This window comes from Apodemus sylvaticus, chromosome 2 (genome assembly GCF_947179515.1).
Source record: "Apodemus sylvaticus chromosome 2, mApoSyl1.1, whole genome shotgun sequence".
Taxonomy (NCBI): Eukaryota; Metazoa; Chordata; class Mammalia; order Rodentia; family Muridae; genus Apodemus; species Apodemus sylvaticus.
The window spans coordinates 122044567-122066685 of record NC_067473.1 but is presented as its reverse complement, the minus strand read 5'-3'; the positions used below and the strand labels follow the sequence as shown (position 1 = coordinate 122066685).

Below are 22119 nucleotides of genomic sequence, written 5' to 3'. Positions count from 1 at the left end.
ATGAGGACTGGCTTTTGGAGTAGGAGCATCCCAGGCAGAATATGGCAGGGTTACTGACAGAGAAGTGGACAAAACAGCACAGAGGTTGACATCTGCACAGCTCTAGTGCGTTTAAGGCTTATTATAAAGGTTTTGTGTCTTTTATTTGGCAACTAAATGACCTAGGGTAAAGTAGAAACCCCCTGTGGTGGTTGGAATATTCTTGAGCCAGTGAGTGGCACTACTAGGAGGTGTGGCTTTGCTGGAGTGGCTGTGGCCTGGTCGGAGGAAGTGTGTCACTGTGGGGGTGGGTTTGAGACCCTCTTCCCAGCTGCCCTTGGGACAGCCTTCTCCTGGCTGCCTTGAGATCAAGATGCAGAACTCCCCACTCCTTCTCCAGCACCATGTCTGTCGGACACTGCCATGCTTCCTGCCTTGATGATAGTAGACTGAACCTCTGAACCTGTAAGCCAGTCCCAATTAAATGTTGTCCTTTATAAGAGTTGCCTTGGTCATGGTGCCTCTTCCCAGCAATGGAAACCCTAAGACACCTCCAAACAATTTTTACCATAACCGGAGGCTCTCAGGTAATCCTGAGACACCAGGACACACCAGACCAGTGCCTGGCACCTTGTGCAGTTCTGCCAATGACAGTCTCTGTCATGTGCTCACACCCTCCTGCCCCCTTGGCATTTCATCACAGGTCACATCCATCTGAGCCACTGGGACACATCTGGTCATTCTGCCAAGCTGACAAGTTTCTGTCATCCCTGCCTGCCTGGAGGCCCACCCTGGGACAATATATCCCCCTGTGTTTCAACTGCTTCACAGAGCTGTATGATCCCACCTGCTGCCCTGGCTGGGCCCCGCCCACTGTGCAGAGTAAGCCACTCCCGCTGTGCCAACATCTCAGCCCAAATCTGCTGGTCTGTCACCCCTCACTTTCCCAGATCCCAACCCCAGGTGATCTTATTGTCAAGGATACCATACCTCCTTTGATTAGTAAGCAACCCCTAGCCCACACCCCAGCAAATGATGAGCCTTACGCTTCCACAGCTGATAGAACAAGGCTGTAACCCTGCTCATTTCTCAGAGACATGTGTGACCAGGGGCAAACTCCTCACCCTCCTTCTGGGGCCTATTTCCTTATCTGCTAAAATGGAAATTGTGTTATCCTCAGAACTTCGATGATGGAAAACAAACAAACAAAAACAACAACACACAACAAACAACCACTCATCTTGGGCAGCTGCCCTGGTTAAGTGTCTGGATTGGTGAATTTTGAATCTTTATTTCCAGTGGTCCTCAGGAGGCAGGTCTGTCTACCTCAGAACACACAGCAACAACCTGGAGCCTGTGGGGCACTCAGACAAACTCCACAACAACAAACTGCGCTGCCACCACTCCCCAATGTCCTGGGAGGGGCCTCCAGTCAGAAGCAGAGAGGCCATGGCAGAGGGGTGTGGAGCTGCATTCTTAGCACTGTGGGGTTTGGTCCAGGTCAGTGGTTTAGACAACTGGTGACTTTGGCATCCTCCCGACTGCGGCAGCGGGAGTATGAAGGACGCCATGAAGGCTGTGGGAACACCCCACATGGTAATGAATATGAGTCCTGCAGTTGGGGCAGATCCAGGGCAGGAGGAAACCCAGCTGGCCCACATCCTCTTATCCCTGTGCCTTTGGTTATGCTGCCAATCACTGGCTAGGGGTGGATGCTTTCCTGCCTACATCATGGAGGGCCCTGGCTGTCCCTTCAGGGTAGAATGGCCAGAGAGCAGGTAGACCTTGGGGCCACAGACAGAGATGAAAATTGGGTGCTTTGGGTGAGCCTAATGGAGACTCCAGCTCACCCAAGGTCTGTGCGGCCACTGTACTTAAATGTTACCTTTGCTGCCCTCCCTCTAGCAAGCCCAACCTAGGGCTGATTTGGCCAGCAGCCTCCATCTCATTCCTGTCTGCTGGGCCTCCCCTTCTCCTCTCCATCCTGGTCAGCAGCCCCTTATAAACTCCAATTTGGAGGGCCACTCCTGAGCTAAACACTCATCCCATGCTGAACAGAGGAGATGACTGTCAAAGTTGGGGGGCTTGGGCATCCTCGACGTCCCACCCCATCACCATAGCGGTGCTTGGGAAAGCAGGTCTAGACCTTGATTTATTGAGGGAGGCCCAAACTGGAGAATCCTAGCTTCCTTTCTTAGGCCTCCAAATCCATACCAGGGACTACTGCCTGCTAGCTGAGATCCCAGTGCCCCCTGGAGGCTGGCTATGAAAACTTTCCTCAGACCCTTGGGCACCACCATCCAGGAGGAGACCCTCCCCACACTGAAGTGAGAAAGTAAGCCAAGCAGGCCAGGGAGGGCCTGCCTGTCTTCTGGCTGATCTGGACAGCAAACGACTCTGCTCCAGAGGTCCCTCCCTGGGGCTGGAGCTAGGCTGTTCTCCCTGACTCTCAATGGCCTGCCGCCTACATCCCGCACGGGCACCTCCCCGGGACTCAGCTCTTCCACCCCAAGGCCCAGAGACCCCTGGGCACCTGGTGGGGAGTGGAGGAGCGGCCGGCAAGGCTGGCTCCTGCTCTTCCTGCCCCTCCACGCTCACTGGCAGCTGTCTTCACAGCAACAAACACAGGCGGGTGGGCGGGTGAATGGGGTGGGGGGGCAGGTATGATAATGTTCTGTGAGTAGCCGTCACGGCACAGCACAGGAAAGCAGGGGCATTCTTGAGCTCTGTGCCGAGACGCAGGGAAACTCGGGCCCGATGAGCCCCAGGTCATGCAAATTGAGGATGGAGTCAGCAATAATACGGGCTGTGCGCTTCTGGTACCCACCCGAGGTCACCATGAGGATGGGTATATCATGGGCTCGGACCACACGGAAAACCACTTCATCTCTCTTCACAATGCCCTGGGGGAAGACAAGGAGAGTGAGTTCAGATAGGTCTGAGTTCCTGTGGTATCAAAAATTACTACTGCAAGTCTAGCCCTGATGTGGATTGCTGCTGCTTTTAGCATCTCCTCCAGACATAAGGCTGCCCATATTTTCCAACTTTGCCAATCCTCGGAGCATGGCTTTCTTGCCCCACCAGGGCCAGGACACAGAGCTTGGCAGATAGACAAATGACCAAAAATGCCCCTCTGCTGGGCAACACGTGTGTCTGAGCTGCTAGATGCATGCCCTAGGCAGCCCTAGGGTCTCTGTGGCTCGAATATGAAATGTCCCCACAGGCTTGCAAGTGTTTGAACATTTGCTCCGGGCTGGGGGTGCTGTCTGGGAAGGTCCTAGACCTTTAGTTGGCAGAGTCTGCTGGAGAAGGTACATCACGTTTTATGCCTGGACCCCACTTCCTGTTCTCTTTCTGCTTCCCTTGTGCAGATAAAATGTGGCCTCTCTGCTTCCTGACTACCCCACCAACCCCATGTTCCTGCTACTATGTCTTCCCTGCCATGAACAATTGCACTCCTTCAGGCACTGTGAGTTAAAATGAGCCCTTTGTTCCGAGTTGCCACGTTTATCAGAGGATTCTCTTACAGCAACAGAAAAGTGACTGATATATGGTCGGATTGTGGCCAGGCTACAGATGAATGCTCAGGTGACCCCGTGCTAGGACATACCGCTGGGCTGATGGACAGCCCTCCGAGGCGGTCTCCCTCCAGAACATCTGTGCCCGCGTTGTACACCACCACGTCAGGCAGGTGCTCCTGGAGGGACCGCCTCACATTCCTCTCCACCTTCTCCAGATATTCCTCATCTTCTGTACCCCACTCCAACTCCACCTTCCGCCTGATGGCCTCTGGGAAGGAGACACAAAGCAGGGAAACTGAGGCAGAGGATGGCATAGATGCGGGGACTTGATACCCACAACAGGACGGACTCCATCTCGGTCTGGCCTCTCACCGCGCCAAAGCTGAATGGTAAAGGGACATCTGTGGGAGAACAGGTGATTAAAGCTGACACTAACTCTGAGGGCCTAGAGACCCGATCCTTGAACCCTACCAACCCTGAAGACCCCACATATTCAAGCTCAGGCTCCTAATAGTCCAGAGTGAACTTAGGCAGAGTCAGCAGCAGCCTCACTTCACCACCTGTGCATACGTGGCGGTGCATACATGCACCACCTGCCATGTTTCATCTCAAATGTGCTGAGAGGCCCATCTGAAGGCTTGGCTCCCAGCCCATGGTGCTACTGTATGATGCTGCTTCTGATGACTGGACCTTTAAGAGGCTGAGCCAAGAGAAGGAAGTGATGCACCTTGGCCATGATATATCAGGACCACGCCCCTGAATGTGTCTCTGCCTCCGGTCATCATGAGATGAGACACTTCTCCTACCACACATGCAGCTGTGGTACCCTGCAACATGATAAGCCCAAGGTGACAGGGCCTACTGAAAAGAGACAGGGACCTTAAAGCCGTGGGCCAAGGCAAACCCTCTTCCTCTCAAGCTGTCAGCCAGCTCCATTCCAAGGCTACTGCTGACCTCGGTAGTGCTCCCATGTTTCTGGCTTCTTCAAAACCATCCTACATATTCTGTGGCAGAGACAGAAAGCTGACTGAGACTCGTCCTCCAGTGGGGCAGGCAGGTGGCTGATCTCAAACTTGGTCTCAGAGCCTCTGGGTTGCACTTGAGCCTATTTCTGATGTTTTTAAAAAAACATTTTATTATATTTTATCTTATTTTAATTACATATATATGGGAGTGCACTCTTTAGTATAGTGCCTGCAGAGACCAGAAGAGGGCATCAGATCCCCTGGAGGTGGAATTACACATGGTTGTGAGCCACCTGATATGGGAATTGGGACTTGAACTCAGCTCTTTTTAAACTGAGCATTTCCCCCAGCCTTCATTTTTGGTACTAGGTTATGGAGGATGGCTGTGACAGATTTTAGGAATATTATGTTAACATTTGAACTCAGGGGTGGAAAAGCCACTGAGTATGGGAAAGTAATGCAGGCAATGGAGGCTTGGGTTGTGAAGTGTCATGGAGAATCTGGGCTCCAAGGGCCATTCGTGTGCTGTTTTGTATTAAGAATGTGTGGTTCAGGCTGCAGAGATGGTTCAGTGGTTAAGAGCACTGACTGCTCTTCCAGAGGTCCTGAGTTCAATTCCCAGCAACCACATGGTGGCTCACAGCCATCTGTAATGGGATCTGATGCCTTCTTCTGGTGTCTGAAGACAGCTATAGTGTACTTATATACATAAAATAAATAAATAAATCTTTTAAAAAAAGTAAAAGAGAGTCTTGGTTCTGGTAAGCTGGAGGTGAAGAGTCAGCTGTGACTAGCAAGAGGCCAGTGACACCAAAGTAAAACCCTTGCTTTTCTGGGACAATTGACACTAGTCAGGTGGGACTGAGAATTAGTGATAACTAAGAAAAGACAAGCATCATTAAGGCAAAGTTCTGGGAAGTGTTTACTCGGGGTCAGCACACACGAGCAGGGATGCAGAGGAGGCCAAGGCTGTATACTGTGCTGGCAGCTGAGTTTTGAAATGTGTAAGGGTCTCCCACGTGGTCCTGGTTTTAAAGGCATGAAGGGTATGTGGAGAAAAGTTGAGGCTTGGCACCCTGTGGCGGGATAAGAGACCTAAGAGAGGCCAGAGGAGGGAAGGTGCACCCAGTGCAGACTCCAGAAGTTGAAGATCCTAGTACCATGGATGACCACCAAGGGCAGCAGCAGCTGTGGAGTGCAACTGGCAGGAACCTAGGACACAAGATGTGTGTACTGCAGAGGCTGGAACTAGAGAGACGGCCAGAGAGGTGTGGGTGGATCCCAGGGGTCAAGCACTGAACTTTTTACCGTGGCCTTTCAGTTTGATTGTGAACGTGAATTGGTTCTGGTTCTTCCCTCGAAGAGTTTTTTAAACGTGTTTATTTTGATCTTGTAAGAACCCAGTTATCAGACTGTGGATAGTTTAGAGAAACTTTGGAGTTTTAGAACAAGTCTGGAGTTTGAGAGACTCAGATATTTTAGAGAGACTTTGGATATTGTAGAGAAACTTTGAACTTTGAGAAAGATATTTTAAATGTTTTAAAGAGACTGGACTTTTAAAGTGCTTGGATTTTTCAAGACTAGAACTTTTCAAAGTTGGAATAGTTAATACTGTGATATTATCATTCCATCCTGGGGACAAATGAGGAAGACTGCGGCTGAATAGTGATGTTTGTCCGTCATATGACAACAGCGGCAATTGTGCTGTGTTCTATAGGTGGTGCCACCCCTGGGCAGGTGGTCCTAGGGTTTAAGAAAAGAAACTAAGCACGTCAGGAGGAGCGAGCCAGTGGTCAGCACTCCTCTGTGGCCTCTGCTTCACCCTCCCTGGAGCTCCTTCCCTGACTTCCCTCATAATGAACTATATATAGACGGTAAGCTGAAGTCAATGTTTTCCTCCCCAGATTGCTTTTAGTCATGGTGTTTTATCACAGCAATAGAAATCTAACTAAGGCACAAATCCTCTGAGCATTCTCCTGCCAGCTTTATGGTTTCTACTGTGCTTGTGCTTACTCTCTCCTCCCCCTTTCTCTTTCTCTCTCTCTCTCTCTCTCTCTCTCTCTCTCTCTCTCTCTCTCTCTCTCATCACCATCATCATCATCTTCGCTCACCTCTAATGTGAAGAAGAGCCCTTGTGTGTGTTCCTGTCTTGGAGTCTGGGGGTGGATGACTCCCTTAGGTCCCCATGTGCTTGTGGGTATAGTGGGAGCACTCACTTCCTGGGAACACTACAGATAAAGGAGTGGCATAGTTGTACCCACCAGGCACACACTGAGGACAGAGGCGGGGATAAACCTACCTTTCGCAAAGCGATCCCCAGGGTAGATGTGGCGGTTGTAAACATCCATGATGTATACACGCTTGTCACCCATGAAGTCTCGCTCGTGCCCGTTGCCCTGTATGCAGACACAACTATCACTGCAGGCAGTTGCTCTCAGGAGGTGGGGGACTCCAACCACCACAGGAACTGCCTTCTGCTTTGTCAGGTGGCTTGACCTTAGGGATCTAGTGTCAGACAGCTGGTAGGCAGCAGAGCCAGACACACTCCAGACATGACCCCATAGCCTCCTTCAGAATCTGTAGTATGGCCAGCCCTGTCTCTCACCCTCTCTGTGAAACAGGGCAAGATCTGGCCTCGAGACCCTCTGGGCTCTGCAGGGGCATCGGTGGAATTGGGACATGGAGAGCAAACTGCAAAGGACTGATTATGTGTGGCTTGGAGCTGAGTAAGGGGGACGGAGTAGTGCAGGCTTATGAAGAGCCTCCTGCCTGGTATATGAGTGTCAACAGGAGGCAGGGAGACCCCTTAGGTTCAAGGACAGAAACTACCAGGGACATGGGAAAGGGACTCTCTCACCAACGGAAGGCTACGGTAGGCGCTGGTGCCTGGGCTCCTGCAGAGTGCTCACCTGGTGGGCATCGAGATCAATGATGGTAGCTCTGGAAATGCCTTCCACACGTTCAAACAGGAACTGACAGGGAGAGAAGGTATGTGAGGACCTGACAGGCCAGAGGACCCAACCCTTTGGAGACTAAGGAAAGGGGTTGAGGGGGAGGACAATGGACAAAACATCACTTTCCCAGGAGTGCTGGGGTGCTGGAAGAACTGGGGGGTGGGCAGTGAAGGTTGGAGAGGGATGGGGACAGAGGGGGGCTCTGGGGGCAGGGAGTGTATTATGGCTTGAAGGTTAAGAGATCAGGTCGTGAGGGTCCCCAATGGAGCAGCTAGAGAAAGGACCCAAAGAGCTGAAGGGGTTTGCAGCCCTGCAGGAGGGACAACAATATGAATGAACCAGTAACCCCGGAGTTCCCAGGGACTAAACCACCACCCAAAGAGTACACATGGAAGGATCCATGGCGCCAGCTACATATGTAGCAGAAGATGGCCATTTCAGACATCAACGAGAGGAGAGGCCATTGGCTCTGTGAAGGCTCGATTCCTCAGAATAGGGGAATGCAAGTCAGGAAATTGGGACGGGGATTGAGCAGGAGGAGGGGGAGGGGATAAGGGGTTTTGGAGGGGTAACACAGAAAGGGGATACCATTTGAAATGTAAATAAAGCAAATATCTAATAAAAAAAGATTATAATGTCTAGAAAAAAAAGATCAAGTCGTGGATCCTCTGGGGATTGTGGGGTTGACAGATTAGCCCCACAGTCTTAGAATTTAACTCTCCAAACTTTGCTTCATTCTATAATGCTAAATCCTGATGCCTCTTCCTCCACTAGGAGGCCCCTTCCCTGTTCCTCTCCAAGTCCTAACAGCCAGGTCTGCTGATAGCCTATCTACATGCCTATAAGAACAGAGACTCGCTGGGCAGTGGTGGTGCACGTCTTTAATCCCAGCACTCGGGAAACAGAGACAGGCGGATTTCTGAGACCAGCCTGATCTACAGAGAGAGTTCCAGGACAGCCAGGACTAAACAGAGAAACCCCATCTCGAAAAACAAAACAAAACAAAACAAAAACCCAAAGAAACAAAAACAAACAAACAAAAAAAAAAAAAAAAACAGAGACTCCATTAGCCTGGTGCCCACCAGGAGACTGGGCAGAGAGCACATTGGGGGCTCAGGGGTTCCACAGAACCACAGAGTAGGCAAGCTCCCTTCACCCGGCTTCCTCAGAGTGATACCCAGGGGTTCAGAGAGGGGAGGAACAAATGACAGAGCTGGGTCCAGGTCAGTGTATGAAATCAACACCAGCTGTGCAGAGCTCTCTTGTCACCAGGATCCTGACTTGTCCTTGCCTCCCTCTCCCCACTTCAGCCACACCCTTCTTTATACCCACTGTGCCCTGAAACCTGCCTGTCCCTCCACCCACACCTACTCCTAGCATTGGGGAGGCTGTGATGACTCCCTCCGGCCACAGACACCTTCTAGTGGCTGGAATGTGCCAGGTCCCATTTGGCTAGGAAGACCCTCCCCATTGTGAGCCCACCTCCCTCCCCTAGAGTAGGATGACGCGGTCTTTGGAGGTCAGGTACCACAGGTTCAGAGACACACCTTGATAGCCAGTGTGATGTCTGCATAAGCACAGAAGCCCCCACCACGGTCACTGGAGCAGTGGTGGAAGCCACCACCTGCAGAAAGCCAGACAACGACATTGGTCAGAACCAGGTCTGAGTGCCCTCTACCTCCCTACCATCCCTGCATGCCCCTGCTGTTGGAATTCCAGGTTGGCCAAGTAAACAGAGCACCTGGGCATGTCATCACTCCAGGCCAGGACGTAGCTCGACGCCATAACCACCCCACCCCACAGCAAAAGCCACTTTTCAAGGAGACCCAGCCATGTTAGCCAGCTGAGCTGTCCCGGGGTTCCCATGCCAGGAAAGGGGCAGCAGCATATTTGAGGGTTTTCCTCATAGTGGACAGAGATGACTGGGAAGGGCACCCTCTGCTGGTCATAGCTGTCCATGCCATCCCAAACCCTGAGACAGTCTGGGAGTCCTTTTTGCTTTGGACCACAGAGAACTGCTGTTGCCTGCCTTCTGCTAAAATGACTAGTCAGCTGCTATAGCCCCTGTATCCCTGGATATCCTGGGTTATAGGAACCTTCGAAATGGAGGTCCAAAACTATCCCCACCCTGACGGTGTGAGGCTGGGGCTGTGCAGATGAAGAACTTGCCTCTTCTACTCACTGGGAACTCCTAACAGGGCACCCAACTTGCTAAAGTCTCTATAGGCCAAAAGAGAACTTCATCCTCACTAGTACCTTTATAGATGAGCTTCCCTGGGTACCGAGAGGACCAACAACATGCCCAGAAAATATAACAAGCAAACAGCAGCACCATTAGTGAAATCCAGGCTTCATCAGGACCTAGATGCTCAACTAACCAGGTCCTAGTTTCCATGATAGGAGTATCACTGAGGTCCTTCATGGACTGGGAACTATGCTGTGGACACACATGGCATAAATTACCCATGTGCCTATCCAATCAGGCACCTAACACCATGGCTATGCCAGGTCTAATGCTGGGTACCTGGCGATGCAAGCAGGAAGAGTCACGGCTCCTGGCCATGCGGAGTTCACAAAAGGGATCAGATCCTGCTACAGGGTCCTGCATAAGCCAACAGCTCCCTCATAAGACAACTATGCAACAGCAAAGGAACGGCTGCTAGGAAAAAGGTTCCTCAACTGTCAAGGACCGTGAAGACAGATTGCAGAGACCACACAGAAGCAGAAAACACTAGCCCCCAGAACCCCTGATGTGGCACCGAGCCTGGGCCTATCCACTCATCCCATGACCAAGCCCTGTCCACTGGCCTAGACCCCAGAAAGATGGACCCTTTCAGGAGAGCCACACGGAGGCAACTAATTCCACACAGACATGTCCAGGAACCTACCTGAGGGATGGCACAGGCTCTCTGGGTGGAAGAGAACTCCCTGTCATTGGAATATGTACATGTTGGCTGGGGGCATTCTCAGAACAATTACCTCACAGTAGATAGAGGTACCCGTGGGGCCTACACAGGAACAAAAAGGCTGCATACTACTCCAGGCTACTAAGCCAGCTCTGAGGGCTTCCCTGTTCCTCTGTCCCCACACCCTTCCCACCTCCACCAGGTCAGCCAGAGATTCTGAAGCGCCAGCACTCACCAACATTGATGGCCCAGCCTCGTTCCACAGCCAGCTTCCCCGCCTTTGGAGACAAGCAGAGGGTAGGAGTTCAGGCCTCATCCTGAGGCAGGCAGGCATGCAGTCAACGTAAACTCTGGGGCAGGAATAGGCCACAGGTAGAACGAGGCAGCACCTCGTTCCTCAACAGACCAGTGGCGACCAGGATAAAAACCCAAACTGCCCGAGTGGGTAAGGGCTCCCAGTTTTACAGGGAAAACATCAGAAACTCAAGTGAGGTGAGTTGAGGATTCCCACATGACTTTTCAAATGGAAAAAGAGAAGGTCTCTGGAAGAAACACCACAAGCTGATGCGTCCAATCCTGCAGGCATTTGGGGTGAATGGCAATAAATACAAAATGTGGTAGTGCCAGAGTGCAGTGACCATGGCTGGGACAGACCTCACTGATTCTGACACAAAGTGTCCCTCAACCAGCTAGCTCCCCAGCAGCACTACTGTAGAACAAATGCTGTTGGGTTACAAACACAGTAACTTAAGCTGCTACTGGATGGAAGACGTCCCTACAGGGAAAAGTGGGGGAGGGGCCTGGAGCTGCACTCCCCAGCCAGCCTACCATGATGGTGCCTCCAGTCTGGGTCCGCAGGGGCCTCAGCACCTTCCTCTGCACAAGGAAGTTGGGAAGAAAGATGACAGGGGGGATCTCAGTGATGGTAGCCACCACGAAGGACCACTGTGGAAAGAGATGTGGATGTTAAACTTGATGCCAGGCATGGTGGCTCCCCTCTCTTTCTCTCAGAAAGTGACAGCTGGGAGCCACCTTTGAGTCCCAGCTTTGTGCTTGGGGCACAGTGAAGTTGATGGCAGCATTCTCAGGCACTCGTCTGCCCTCTTGTGTCTAGAATAAGAACTGCAGGCTGTGCTGAGACTACATGGGGTTCCTCTGCTCCCCACAGCCCAGTACTAACAGATGAGCCTTGTCTCTGAGGCCAAGTGCCAGTCAACACTTTCTAAGTACTTAGGGCCTATGAAACAGCCAGATGGGCTTGGGGTCCTGTCTTGTGCTGGAATACTTGTAGCTAAAGCTAACAAGCCAGCAGGTGCTATGACAGAGAAGTACCAGTCTTCATGGGACGGGAGAGGGCCTCATGGAGAAGGTAATGACTACAAAAGGTAAACAGTGAACAAGAGTCCCCCAGATGCAGGCTTTAAGCCAAAGATACAATTTAGGGCAAAGTATTGAGTTCAAAATGCCAGAAGTGAGACAGGGCAGGGCAAGGAAGCATCTTCTGTGGTCTTCTGTGGTTCAAGACCTGGTCTGCTAGCACAGGTTCACAGCATACTGCTAGAGCAGTATCGAGGCACAGGAGAGCCAGGACTAAAAACTAAAATTACAGGGATTCCCCAGCCCCATCTCCAGCTGATGTGAGTTACTTTGTTATTTTTCCTGCACTCCCAATCCTGACTCCATCCATCCTGCTCGCTCTGCAGAGGCAGGTTTTAATGTATCTGGCTCCCTCTGCTGCTCCTTGCTCTTTCGTTGGAGACAACAGTCTCTCTCTCTATCCTTGGGTGTCCTGGCATCTGTGTCTATCCCCTTCAGAGGTACACAAGTACTATCAATCCTTAATCTAAAATAAAACTGTAGGGTCTAGAAGCCAGTGCCTGTAAACTATCAGCTTAGGAGGTTGAGGATAAAGATCACCAGCTCACACCAACTTTGTCTCAAAATTAACGAGTTTTTTAAAATTATATTTTAAAGAGGGAGAGATTGATGATGTAGTTTAGTAATTGAGTGCCTGCCTGAGATTAGACAGATGACAAACCTAAACTCCCAGGATCCCTGGACTCTGTTACTTTTTCCTATACCACCAATCAGGTGAATCCAATGCTTTGTGCTGGGTGATGTCCTCCTGGGCTCTCTCCTGCTTCTGCCTGTTATTTGTTATTTAATTTTGCTTGCTAGAAACTTAATAAACTCATTCATTCAAAATTCACATGGCTACGCTAGATATTTTCTTGGTACAGAACTGGTGTATACTCTCCAATAAGCGAAATTAGGTATTGAGACAAACATGTATGAGACTCTGCATAGCAACACTACATGGGAGAAATGGCCCACATGTGCCATTAGCACATGCTAATAGATGGACAAACAAGATGTGGTACACCACATGGCAGAGTATTATGCATCCATGAAGAGGAACGTACACAGGTGGTGTGTAGCTTCCTGGCAGAGCGCCTGCCCTGCATACTCGAGCTCTCAATCCCAGCCACTGGGGAAGAAAACTGCATGGTACCTGTTCTGTATGCTGTGTGGTAAGTGAGGCAAGCCAGATGCCAAAGCTCACACACTGTTTGATCCCATCTGCACTAAGTCAAGTGCAAAGTACATGAGTCTGTGGAGGCGCAGCAAGTGGGAGGAGACTGGGCAGAGGACGGGGAATACCAGGGAGAAAGTCCTCTGTGGGATCAGGTTTCCTCTCAGGGTGAAAGGAACAGCTCTAGATTGTGACATCACACAGATGAATGGAGGAGATGCAGCTGAACCTTAAGACGGTGGATTGGGAAATATGTAATTAACCATATTTTTTTCAAGGAGAGATGGGCCTCTTGGAAGATGGGAAGAACTAAGTCAAAGACCCAGGTTCCCATCCCCTACATCCTCTCCCATCTTCTGCCTTCTGGGTGCCCTGAGATCAGTCTCCCTCCCTACCACAGGGCCTTTGCACTTGTGGCTCATGCTTAGCCTGTCCCTCCCTCACTTTCAGGCCTTCAGGCCTGCTGGCTCACTGCCCTCCACACCCTACTTTGCTGTTCCCCTTTCTGCAGGTGCTTGGCACATACATGTTCAGCCAGTGACATTTCTTCCTTGCTTTCCACTGGAGAGGGACTTGGTCTCTGGTTCCATCCCTCCCCTGTAGGACTCAAAATAGTATGCACGTTGGTTATGAACTTGCTGATGGTGCTCAGGGACAGACATTGGGAGCTGCCCAGCTCTGACCTGCTCCCAGGGGCAGGGCCCCAGAGTTCACAGCAAGTAAAGGACAGTGCTGATGTTGCCAAGGTTCCAGTCTTAATAGGTCCAGCCTTAGGCTGTACACACAGTAGGTGCTGTACAATATAGACCAATGTTGTCTTTGTCTTTTGGTGCCCTGGCCCCTGGGATGGGAGGCTGCAGTGCTTCAGGGTTCCCATTCTGGACAGGTATGTGGGAGAGAGCAGATGAGGTAGTGTGGAGGGGGGATGGTACATAACACTCACAGAAAGACCCAAGAACCACCACCCTGGGAGCCCTAAAAAATCTGCCAGACACCACTTGGGATGTCTCCAGTAGAGGAAAGGGACAGACAAGGCAGACATGGGATGGGGGAGGTGTGCCTGGGTGTGCATTAGATAGGCCTCACCTGAATGGCAACCACACCTCATCCATCTCTCCCCCACTGCAAACCTGTTCGTAGTACTCAGGATAAAACCCATGTTTCCTCCTCAGCTTGCCACACTCACTGTGGCCTGGCCACCCGAGACCTGCTATATTATAAACATTATGTTTCTCCCTTTGATCTGGCTCCCACGGAGCTCTGAGCCAAGGGGCTCCTGGTGAACAGCTATGTGTTATGCTGATATAGCTGACCCCCCCAACCCCCCACCCCTGCTCTGCTCTTATTTTCTATCTGGGAATCACAGACTACACTGCTTCCGGATTTTGAGAACACTGTGCCCTGTACGTTTTCCATAAGGTTTTATAAATGGGTGGAATCCTAGTAACTATCCCCCAGCCTCTGCCTCATCCTGACCCCACTCTGTTTTGGTCTTTCCATGTCCAAACTCAGAGCATCCTACCCCGCTTTCCCTTCCCCCTCTGACTCTTGGCCAGGCTTCTGGGCTGTGGACTAATCACGCATGTCTGGGCCCCAGGAAACCAGGGCAGCCAGGCACTGGGCTTCCAGCCAGCGCCTCACACCTCTCTCCTGGGAGCCAGGACTCAGCGTCTTCCTGGCAATCTTTCCCAAGCTCACACTGCCATGGCCCATCTAGAATTCTCACAGTTCAGGCCATGGCTGGAGGGGAAAGAGGCAGCAGCTGTGGCCCAGTCCTGAACAGATGCCCGAAAGGACCCTTCCTCCCCATACTTAACACCACCACCCCCCAAGTGATTTTAAGCAGGTACAGACTACTTCAGAGCCAAGGTCTTTCTAGACAGAGTGAAACAGCCTGTTGACTTCTGCCATCTGTGGAGTCCTGAAGCCATGGGCTCTGACAGGAAACTTGGGGACCAGAACTCCCGTTCTTTGAGGCAGAGAATCAATGGCACTCGGATGCAGTTCCAGCCAGGGCAGACTGGCAACCCTGCCCCCAACACCAACCTGTCACATAAAGGATGTACTAAAGACCTTGACTTCCAATAGGAGTTTGCAGTCTCCTGTGTAAAGAGGCTCTATGGGCAGACAGTGGTAGCCCAGAGTGGCCTACAGTTGGGAGTTTAAAGCTTACAGCTAACACATACAAAATCAGAGCAGGGGATAGGGCTGTGGCTCAATGGTAGGGTGCTTGCCTAACAGACTCAATCCCAATAATAAGCATAAAAACTAAAAACTAAAAGCACCCCCTGAAAAGCCCAAGGCAAAAAAGAAAAAAGAAAAGAAAAAATTAAGAGATCTGAGAATATCATTTAATAAGCAGCATTCTGGCTTCTCTTGAAAAAGCAGGTCCTGTAGTCATGTCGGGCCCGGCAGTGCAGCATCGAACTACATGGCCCATATGGGAGGGGAAGGTCTTCTGCAGCTCACCCCAGACACCTCCACCTGCCCCTCAACACCATCTTTATGTCCCCTTCTAGACCCTAGGGGCATTTCAAACCCATTTTAGCCCAAGAGTCTTCATTTACAGGGAGGCCTTGGAATAGCATCTCAGGCCACTATAAAAACAGGACAGAATAAAGTGGCCTAGAGGACAGGATAAGGGCTAATGTCCCCTTCCCACTGAAGGCCAGCAGTGGTCTTCGAGCCATGTCCAGAGCATAGACTGAAAGTCACTAATATGCCCAAAGCCTCTAAAGGGCTCTGTCTGCACATGCCCTGAAAATGGGGAGCTAACTACCCAGAGATATCTTCTTACTGCCTCCTCCTTATCTTAAGAACCCCCACCCCCACCCCATGCGAGGGACAGGAGTAGGTACTCCTAGGGCTTCTCCCCCGGCCACAGCTGGAAGATGCCAGCACCGTACCTTCAGCTCGTTGAGATAGCGCCTCGTGTGCACCACCAGCAGGTCCTCCTCCGAGGCCTCCCGGGCCTCCACCAGCATGCCATCAGACAGAAGCTTCTCCTCTGGAAGGAACCACAGAGCAAGACCCTGCTTCCTTTCCAGTCTCAGAGCAGGCCCAGCCCCTAGGCCCTCCCTCGAGCTGCAGGCTAGCCACTGGCAGTGAACTTGTGGGTATTCTGAGAATGGCTGCCTCCCTAGGCCAGTGTGGCCAGAGGTTAGGCCCTCTGTCCAAGGGTGTTGATCTCCAAACACACAGCAGCCGCCATATCTTCCGTATTGCTGACAGCCGCCAGGTGAGCTCAGGTACAACTGGATGATTTCCAGAAGCAGACAGCGCAAAGGCCAGGAATGTTCTCCAGGGAGAAAAGGCTCTTCAGAGCAACTCTCCCGCCACAGGTGGCTGGGGATGGTGTGGCCTTTCCTCCGCCTGAGCCTTGCTCATCGCCCTTGCTAACGGAAGGAAAGCAGTGGCTCGCAGGCAGCCGAAGCCAGGGCTGAACAACTGTTGCTTTCAGAGCTCTATCTTCCTGCCACGACCTTCTATTTATGGCAAGTGAAACTGCCTTTTCCCATTCTGATGTTTCCTTTTAAAACAAAGTTTTCAAAATTCTCAAAGCTCATTTAAAAATGAGCAGTCAGCATAGGAGGAGTGGTATAGGGGGCATCGGGGTATCTGAGTGGCTTGCAGTGTCTGGTTTTTGTATATGGCTACCCACCTTCCTTTCATTTTGTAAAAGAAACTGAGGCTGAGAGCAGAAATGTCCCCCACAGTACAGTGAGACTGGGGCATGATGCTCTGGTTCTAGAGGATTCCCAATTGAGGGTCTATTCTCAATGAGTCATGCTCAGAAACCAACCAGCCATCCACATCTATACACAGATCCAGGCCAGGGCTCCCTCCCACAGCAGCCCATGGCCTCGGCCACCTCCAGACTCAGCCTGCTCCCTTCCTGCCAGGGCGCCCAAGGAGCCTGCCCTGTGGTCCTGACTCCTATCCCTCTTCATCCTCAGAGGCATAGGAGTAAGAGAGACTGGCTGCTCACTCCCAGCTGAGGGGCATGAGGAGCCCTTCTGTTGTGCCACTGGGAGAGGCAGGAGCCCAGGTGAGGGTGGAGAGCAGCAGCCAGAAAGCATTTGTGCAGGCAACAGATGTGCAAGGCCAGCATCCCAGGCTTACACCAACACCACCACGCACCACCTGTGTGCTTTCTAGTCCATCATTTCCTTCGGATGGTCAGGCAGATTCCCTACAGGGGAGGGGTAAGCTGTGCCACTTGCCGTAGGTAGGAGGTCACCAGAGGAACAAAAACAAACCCAAGAGAAACAGCTGTGTTATTAATGTCTAATTTGATCCTATTTTCTGCACGATGCAGAGCTGGGAGTTTGCTCTAGATTTTTAGGAATGGCAGATAGAAATCTAACTGGAGGGAATACAAGACAGGGCCCATCTTGCTTAGCAGACGGCCTGGGAAGACCCTTTAACAGGAGGGCAGAAGGCAGTCTGGGGGCTGAAATCAGGTGAGGATAGGATGAACACAGGGATGGAGGAGGCAGATGAAGGTCTAAAGGGGTGATAAGGATGGGGCGAAGGAAAAAATGGAGAAGGTAGATGCAAGTCTGAGGAGGTGGTGAGGCTGGGGAATGGAGGAGGCAGGTGCAGGGGTGCGGGGTGCGGGGGTACGGGGGCTCTTACCTTTCAGGAAGTTGATCACCTTGCCCCATTTCCCAGCATCAAAGGGATGCAGCTTCTCCAAGCCCATGAAAGTGATGTTGTAACGTGGTGAGTACACGATGGGCCAGCGTTTCTCTGGTACATGCTGGTACAGTTGTGTTGCGTGAGGCCTTCAATGTGCAGAAGAGACACAGATATGGACGACAGCCTTCCTGTGGAAAGCAGTCTCCCCCTCCCCACTCACACCAGGTCACTTGACAACCAACAGGAATGAAAACAGCTCCTTCCTGAGCCCTGGCTGGGTTTGACTAAACCAGCTTCCAACACAGTCCGCACAGCAGCTCTGGGGACCAGGTGTGCCCAAGGTCACATGCCAGTGCCAGGTGTACTCAGGAGTACTGGAGCCAAGGCCCAAGGCCTGCGCGGGGAGGCGGGGAGGAGGGTGAGGGGAGGGGGGAGGCGGGGTGTATAGTGTAGGGGGCTGGAATGTGGCTGTCTCACGAGTTAGCTCACGCATCTGTGAAGCTGGGAACAAAATGCGCTTGGGGTTAGGGGGAAGTGCGTAAACCGCGATTGCAGGAGGCTGTGCCCTCATCGCAGCCCTGCAGCCCACCGCGGTGCCCTGCAGGGGGGGAGACCCACCGTTCGTCCGCACGGTCACCCGACCCGCCCCCAACTGTCCCGCCGTGCCCACGGGGATCCCCGGAACCCATGCTTAGCCCCATGCGCGACCCCGCACACTCACATCCCGCAGCCGGCCCTGCCTGCTCTGGACGCCACTCCGCACCGGGAGGGGTGGGAGGGGTGCAGAGGGGCAGGGCCTACGCAGAACACGCCTCCATGGCGCTGGGAGCTGGGGGTGGAGCTCTGGCCTGCTGCTGCGTCACAGAACGACCAGACCGGCGCCGGCCAAGGAGAAGCACCCAATGGAGTGCCGCCTAGAGGGCGTGGTTATGCACAGCTCCGCCCGCATTCCCAGGGTAGAAATAAACAGTCACTTGCTTAGGTGATGTGACCAAGGGCTTCTCTGTACTATGTGGTGGTGGTGGGTCTGTTCTGGGCCTACCAACACTGCTATCTGTTCTTTCCTGGGATGCAGCTCTCCAATCCTGTACCATCTGTGGCTATTTCACCATGGTATAAGCACGCCCCCACCTGTCATAAAATGCCCTGAACCTGTTTCCCTATTGTAGAACAGGTCTGGTGATCCTATTTTTAGGGTCCAGTCGTGAATATCTGAACATTTCTCCTGTCTCCATACCCCTTACACCCTGACCCTGGAAGCTGACGGACAGCTGGGGCTGTCTATATGGCTGAAGCCTGGGAGGAGGCCCAACAGTGGAGGTCAGAAGAAGAGACAATGAGCCTCTGTTGGCCCAGCTGTCTGGATCAACCAAACAGGAGCAGCTGACCAGAGGAGCAGCCAAGAACTAACATGGCAGCTGGGAGCCCAGGGGCCACAGGGTCATGTGAAGGGAACCAGCAACATTTTTGGTGGTTGTTTTTGGGGTTTTAGGGCCACAGTGTGTATGTGAAGATCAGAAGTCAGCTCTGGTCAGGCAAGTTTTTCCCTCCACCTCTGTGTAAGTTCCAGGGATTGAACTCAGGCTCTCTGGAATGAGCACCCACAATGTGTACTTGCTAGCCAAGTCCTATCGTGGGCTGACAGTTTGGAAGAATGCCTTGATGTGCCTACTGTTAGGTAATTTTCAGAAAACAGAACACATATTCTGAAAGATGCTGAGAAAAACTGCCCATAGGAGTGTGAGCTCAGACAGGAGTTAGTGTACCAGCCATGGGTAGTGAGCCGAACTCAAGGAGACACTGCCTTCAGTTCAGGGGACAAAGATGATTTCTTGTTCTTAGAGGTTTGGGGGTGTTTCCATATCATGTGACCTAGCCTATGTGCTAGGAGTTACAGAGTTTGAACCATAGTAGATAAGACAGTGGCATTATGAATCAAGGTTGCTATAGGCTTAGGCAGGAAGAAGGAAAGCCATTTGCTTATCACAAACCGGAAGGGGAGTCTTCCTGATTCTGTTGGTATAATGAGTCTTGAACCTGTAGTCAGCCCAGCCTGGGCCATCTGCCAGCACTCCGGCCTTGGAAGGTTGAATCTGTTTGCTGGGCTTTCAGGGCTACATCTAGAGATGAATGAGACGATGTTGACTGTGCATCTTCTAGGGATGCTGAGAGACTCCAAAGATAGCATCAGCTCTTACTGAGTGCCTGTCAGTCAGATAGCGCTAAGTCAGTCCTTAAGGCCTCATTCATGCTGAACTCTAAACAACCCTGGAAGGCAAATTTTATACAAGAGAAAGTGATGCACAAATAATAATAATTAAAGGTGAAGTCACTTGCCCAAATATCAGGGGTGTGAATAAATGTGTAAAACTTAGGACAAACACACACACAAAGAGACACAAACATATCACACTGCCAGAGAGGCTGGTCTCGTCTCAGGGGACTTGTTCTAGGGCCTGAAAAGCTGCACGGTGCGCGAGTGTCAGGTTAGGAGAGTGAGTCAGAGCATGCAGCACCTGGGAGCTAAGGCCCAAGGGAGCAGCCTTAGTGTAAGACTGTGAACTAAGCTTGGCTTCTGTAACTGAGGACGGAGGTAGTCTGAGGAACGCTGAAGATTGGGAATCCCTCAGACTCTCACAGCAGGCTGATCCGCCTGTCTGCATGCTCACAGGTGTGAGAACATCCTGTGTGACTTGAGTGGTTCAGTTTGGGGGCCTCTTTGTTACAGTGTTCTAGCACATCTGTTCAGACCCAGCAACAAGGCCACAGCTGTGCACACAATAGACAGAGAAGAGAGTCTCAGCGAAGCCCAAGGGCTGGTGGGAGAAACCAAGCATTTACTTTGCAAAATACATATTGGTTTTTGTCTTCGTATTTGTCTATGGATCATGTGTATGCAATGTCCACTGAAGCCAGAAAGGAGCACCAGGTCCCCTGGAACTGGCGTTACAGATAGTTGTTAGTCAGCAGGTGAATGCTAGGAACTGAACTCCAGGTCTGCAATAGCAACAAGTGCTCTTAACCACCAAGTCATGTCCCCAGCTCTCAGGAGGGGCAAATCTTTAAAAAGGATACAAAAGTCATAATTTCTAAATATTATATTATTGCAAAGAATACAGGCTGAGGTTCTGAGGCCTGGGTTCACAGGAGTCACAGAAGGCTGCTTCAAAGAGGTAGCTTTTCACTTTAATTTTTAAATTTATTTATTGTTATTTAATGTAAATTGGTGTTTTGCCTGCATATATCTCTATGTGAGGTTGTGAGTTACAGTTTTGAGTTGCCATGTGGTTGCTGGGAATTGAACCCAGGTCTTCTAGAAAAGCAGTCAGTGCTCCTAACCACTGAGCCATCTGCCCAAACCCTGGCTTTTCACTTTAAGCAATGTATTTTTACAACGTCATCATGATAAGACACTGACTTACTGAACATTTTATGTTTATTATCCTTTCCCTTTCACGCCATTCATATTATCTTCTAATTAAAAATGAGCAAGAGATGCAGATGTAGCTCTGTGGTAGAGCACTGGACTTAGCATAGCCCTGGGTTTCACACCATCACCACCACAAGCACCCCATTCAATCTGCGTACAGAATTTTCTGTGCACTGTGTAGATGGTAGGGGTTGCAGGGGCTCCCATGAGGAGCTTTCTGACAGCTGCCTGAGCTCAAGCAAGGCTAAGCTGGCAGCACCGCTGATTGACAGCCTGCCCACCCCAGACTGAACTGACAAGAGCGCCAGGTACACCTGAGGCAGAGAAGCAGGTTGCAGATCCTCAAGGATCACACGGTTGCCCTAGCAACATCACCATAGCAACGGCAGCAACGATTGGCTCTTGGACAGTGCCGCAGTTTCTGGTGCAAAGGTGATCAGAGCATTTCTATAGCAACCAGAAACTGAGGGAACTAGGTTTGACAGCTCAGTGCCCACTTCCTTAACGTCATGGTGAGGGACGTGGGGGCCTGTTGACCTAATTAAGAACACCTTCGAGTATGGGAAGGCTTTCTCTTTCTCCGCTCCGGTTTGACAGCTGTACCCTGATTGGCCCCCATCTTGTACCTTATTTGCGTGTACATGCATTCAGCCAATCGGAGCTCAGTTGGCCCTGTTGCTGTGTGGAGGAACTCTGGAGGGGCTAGTTTCTCCTTGTAGGACTTCTCAGAATAAAAAGGCTGGTTTCTAAAGGACTCCCACTCACTCCACCAGGGGCTTGGCATCGGACGCTCTTGGAAGAAGGAAGGCCAATTTGAGGACTTGCCAAAGACAGACACATTGGGAACCCACGGAGCCTGAGACTCAGCCTCTAAGACACCACACCTGGGTGGCATAGAACATTGGCTCCCGCAGCTGCCTCCTGCCTCCAAAAACCTGCAGCTGTCAGCCGTGGCCGGCGTCGTCCTTTCGGCAGGCTGTGATGAGATGGCACTCCTTAGACACTCTAAAAGCCTCCTGTCTGTACCACTTGCCGACCACCTTAGCCGTCCCTCCGTGGGCACCTCAGAGTTGCACACAGAGCTGCAGCATAACTCTCCTTGCGGCTCCTGCAGCTCCCAAGATCTTTATCTTACTGTTAACTTTATCCTTACTCTTCCATGGAAGAGCCTTCAGAAAGGCTGCCTTAAC

At 51.4% G+C, this 22119-nt stretch overlaps 1 protein-coding gene across 1 annotated transcript; it reads right to left on the bottom strand.

Annotated features, from left to right (window-relative positions):
* Positions 1-1237: 1237 nt before the first annotated feature.
* On the bottom strand, positions 1238-18296 carry Hdac11 (histone deacetylase 11). The gene is made up of 10 exons (XM_052174325.1): positions 18221-18296; positions 17497-17645; positions 15765-15865; positions 11154-11270; positions 10561-10603; positions 8967-9043; positions 7375-7437; positions 6765-6861; positions 3590-3768; positions 1238-2882 (listed from the first exon to the last, which is right to left on the bottom strand). Coding segments are annotated over exons 1-10 (1044 nt in total). The 5' UTR covers positions 18223-18296; the 3' UTR covers positions 1238-2666.
* Between the last annotated feature and the right edge of the window lie 3823 nt (positions 18297-22119).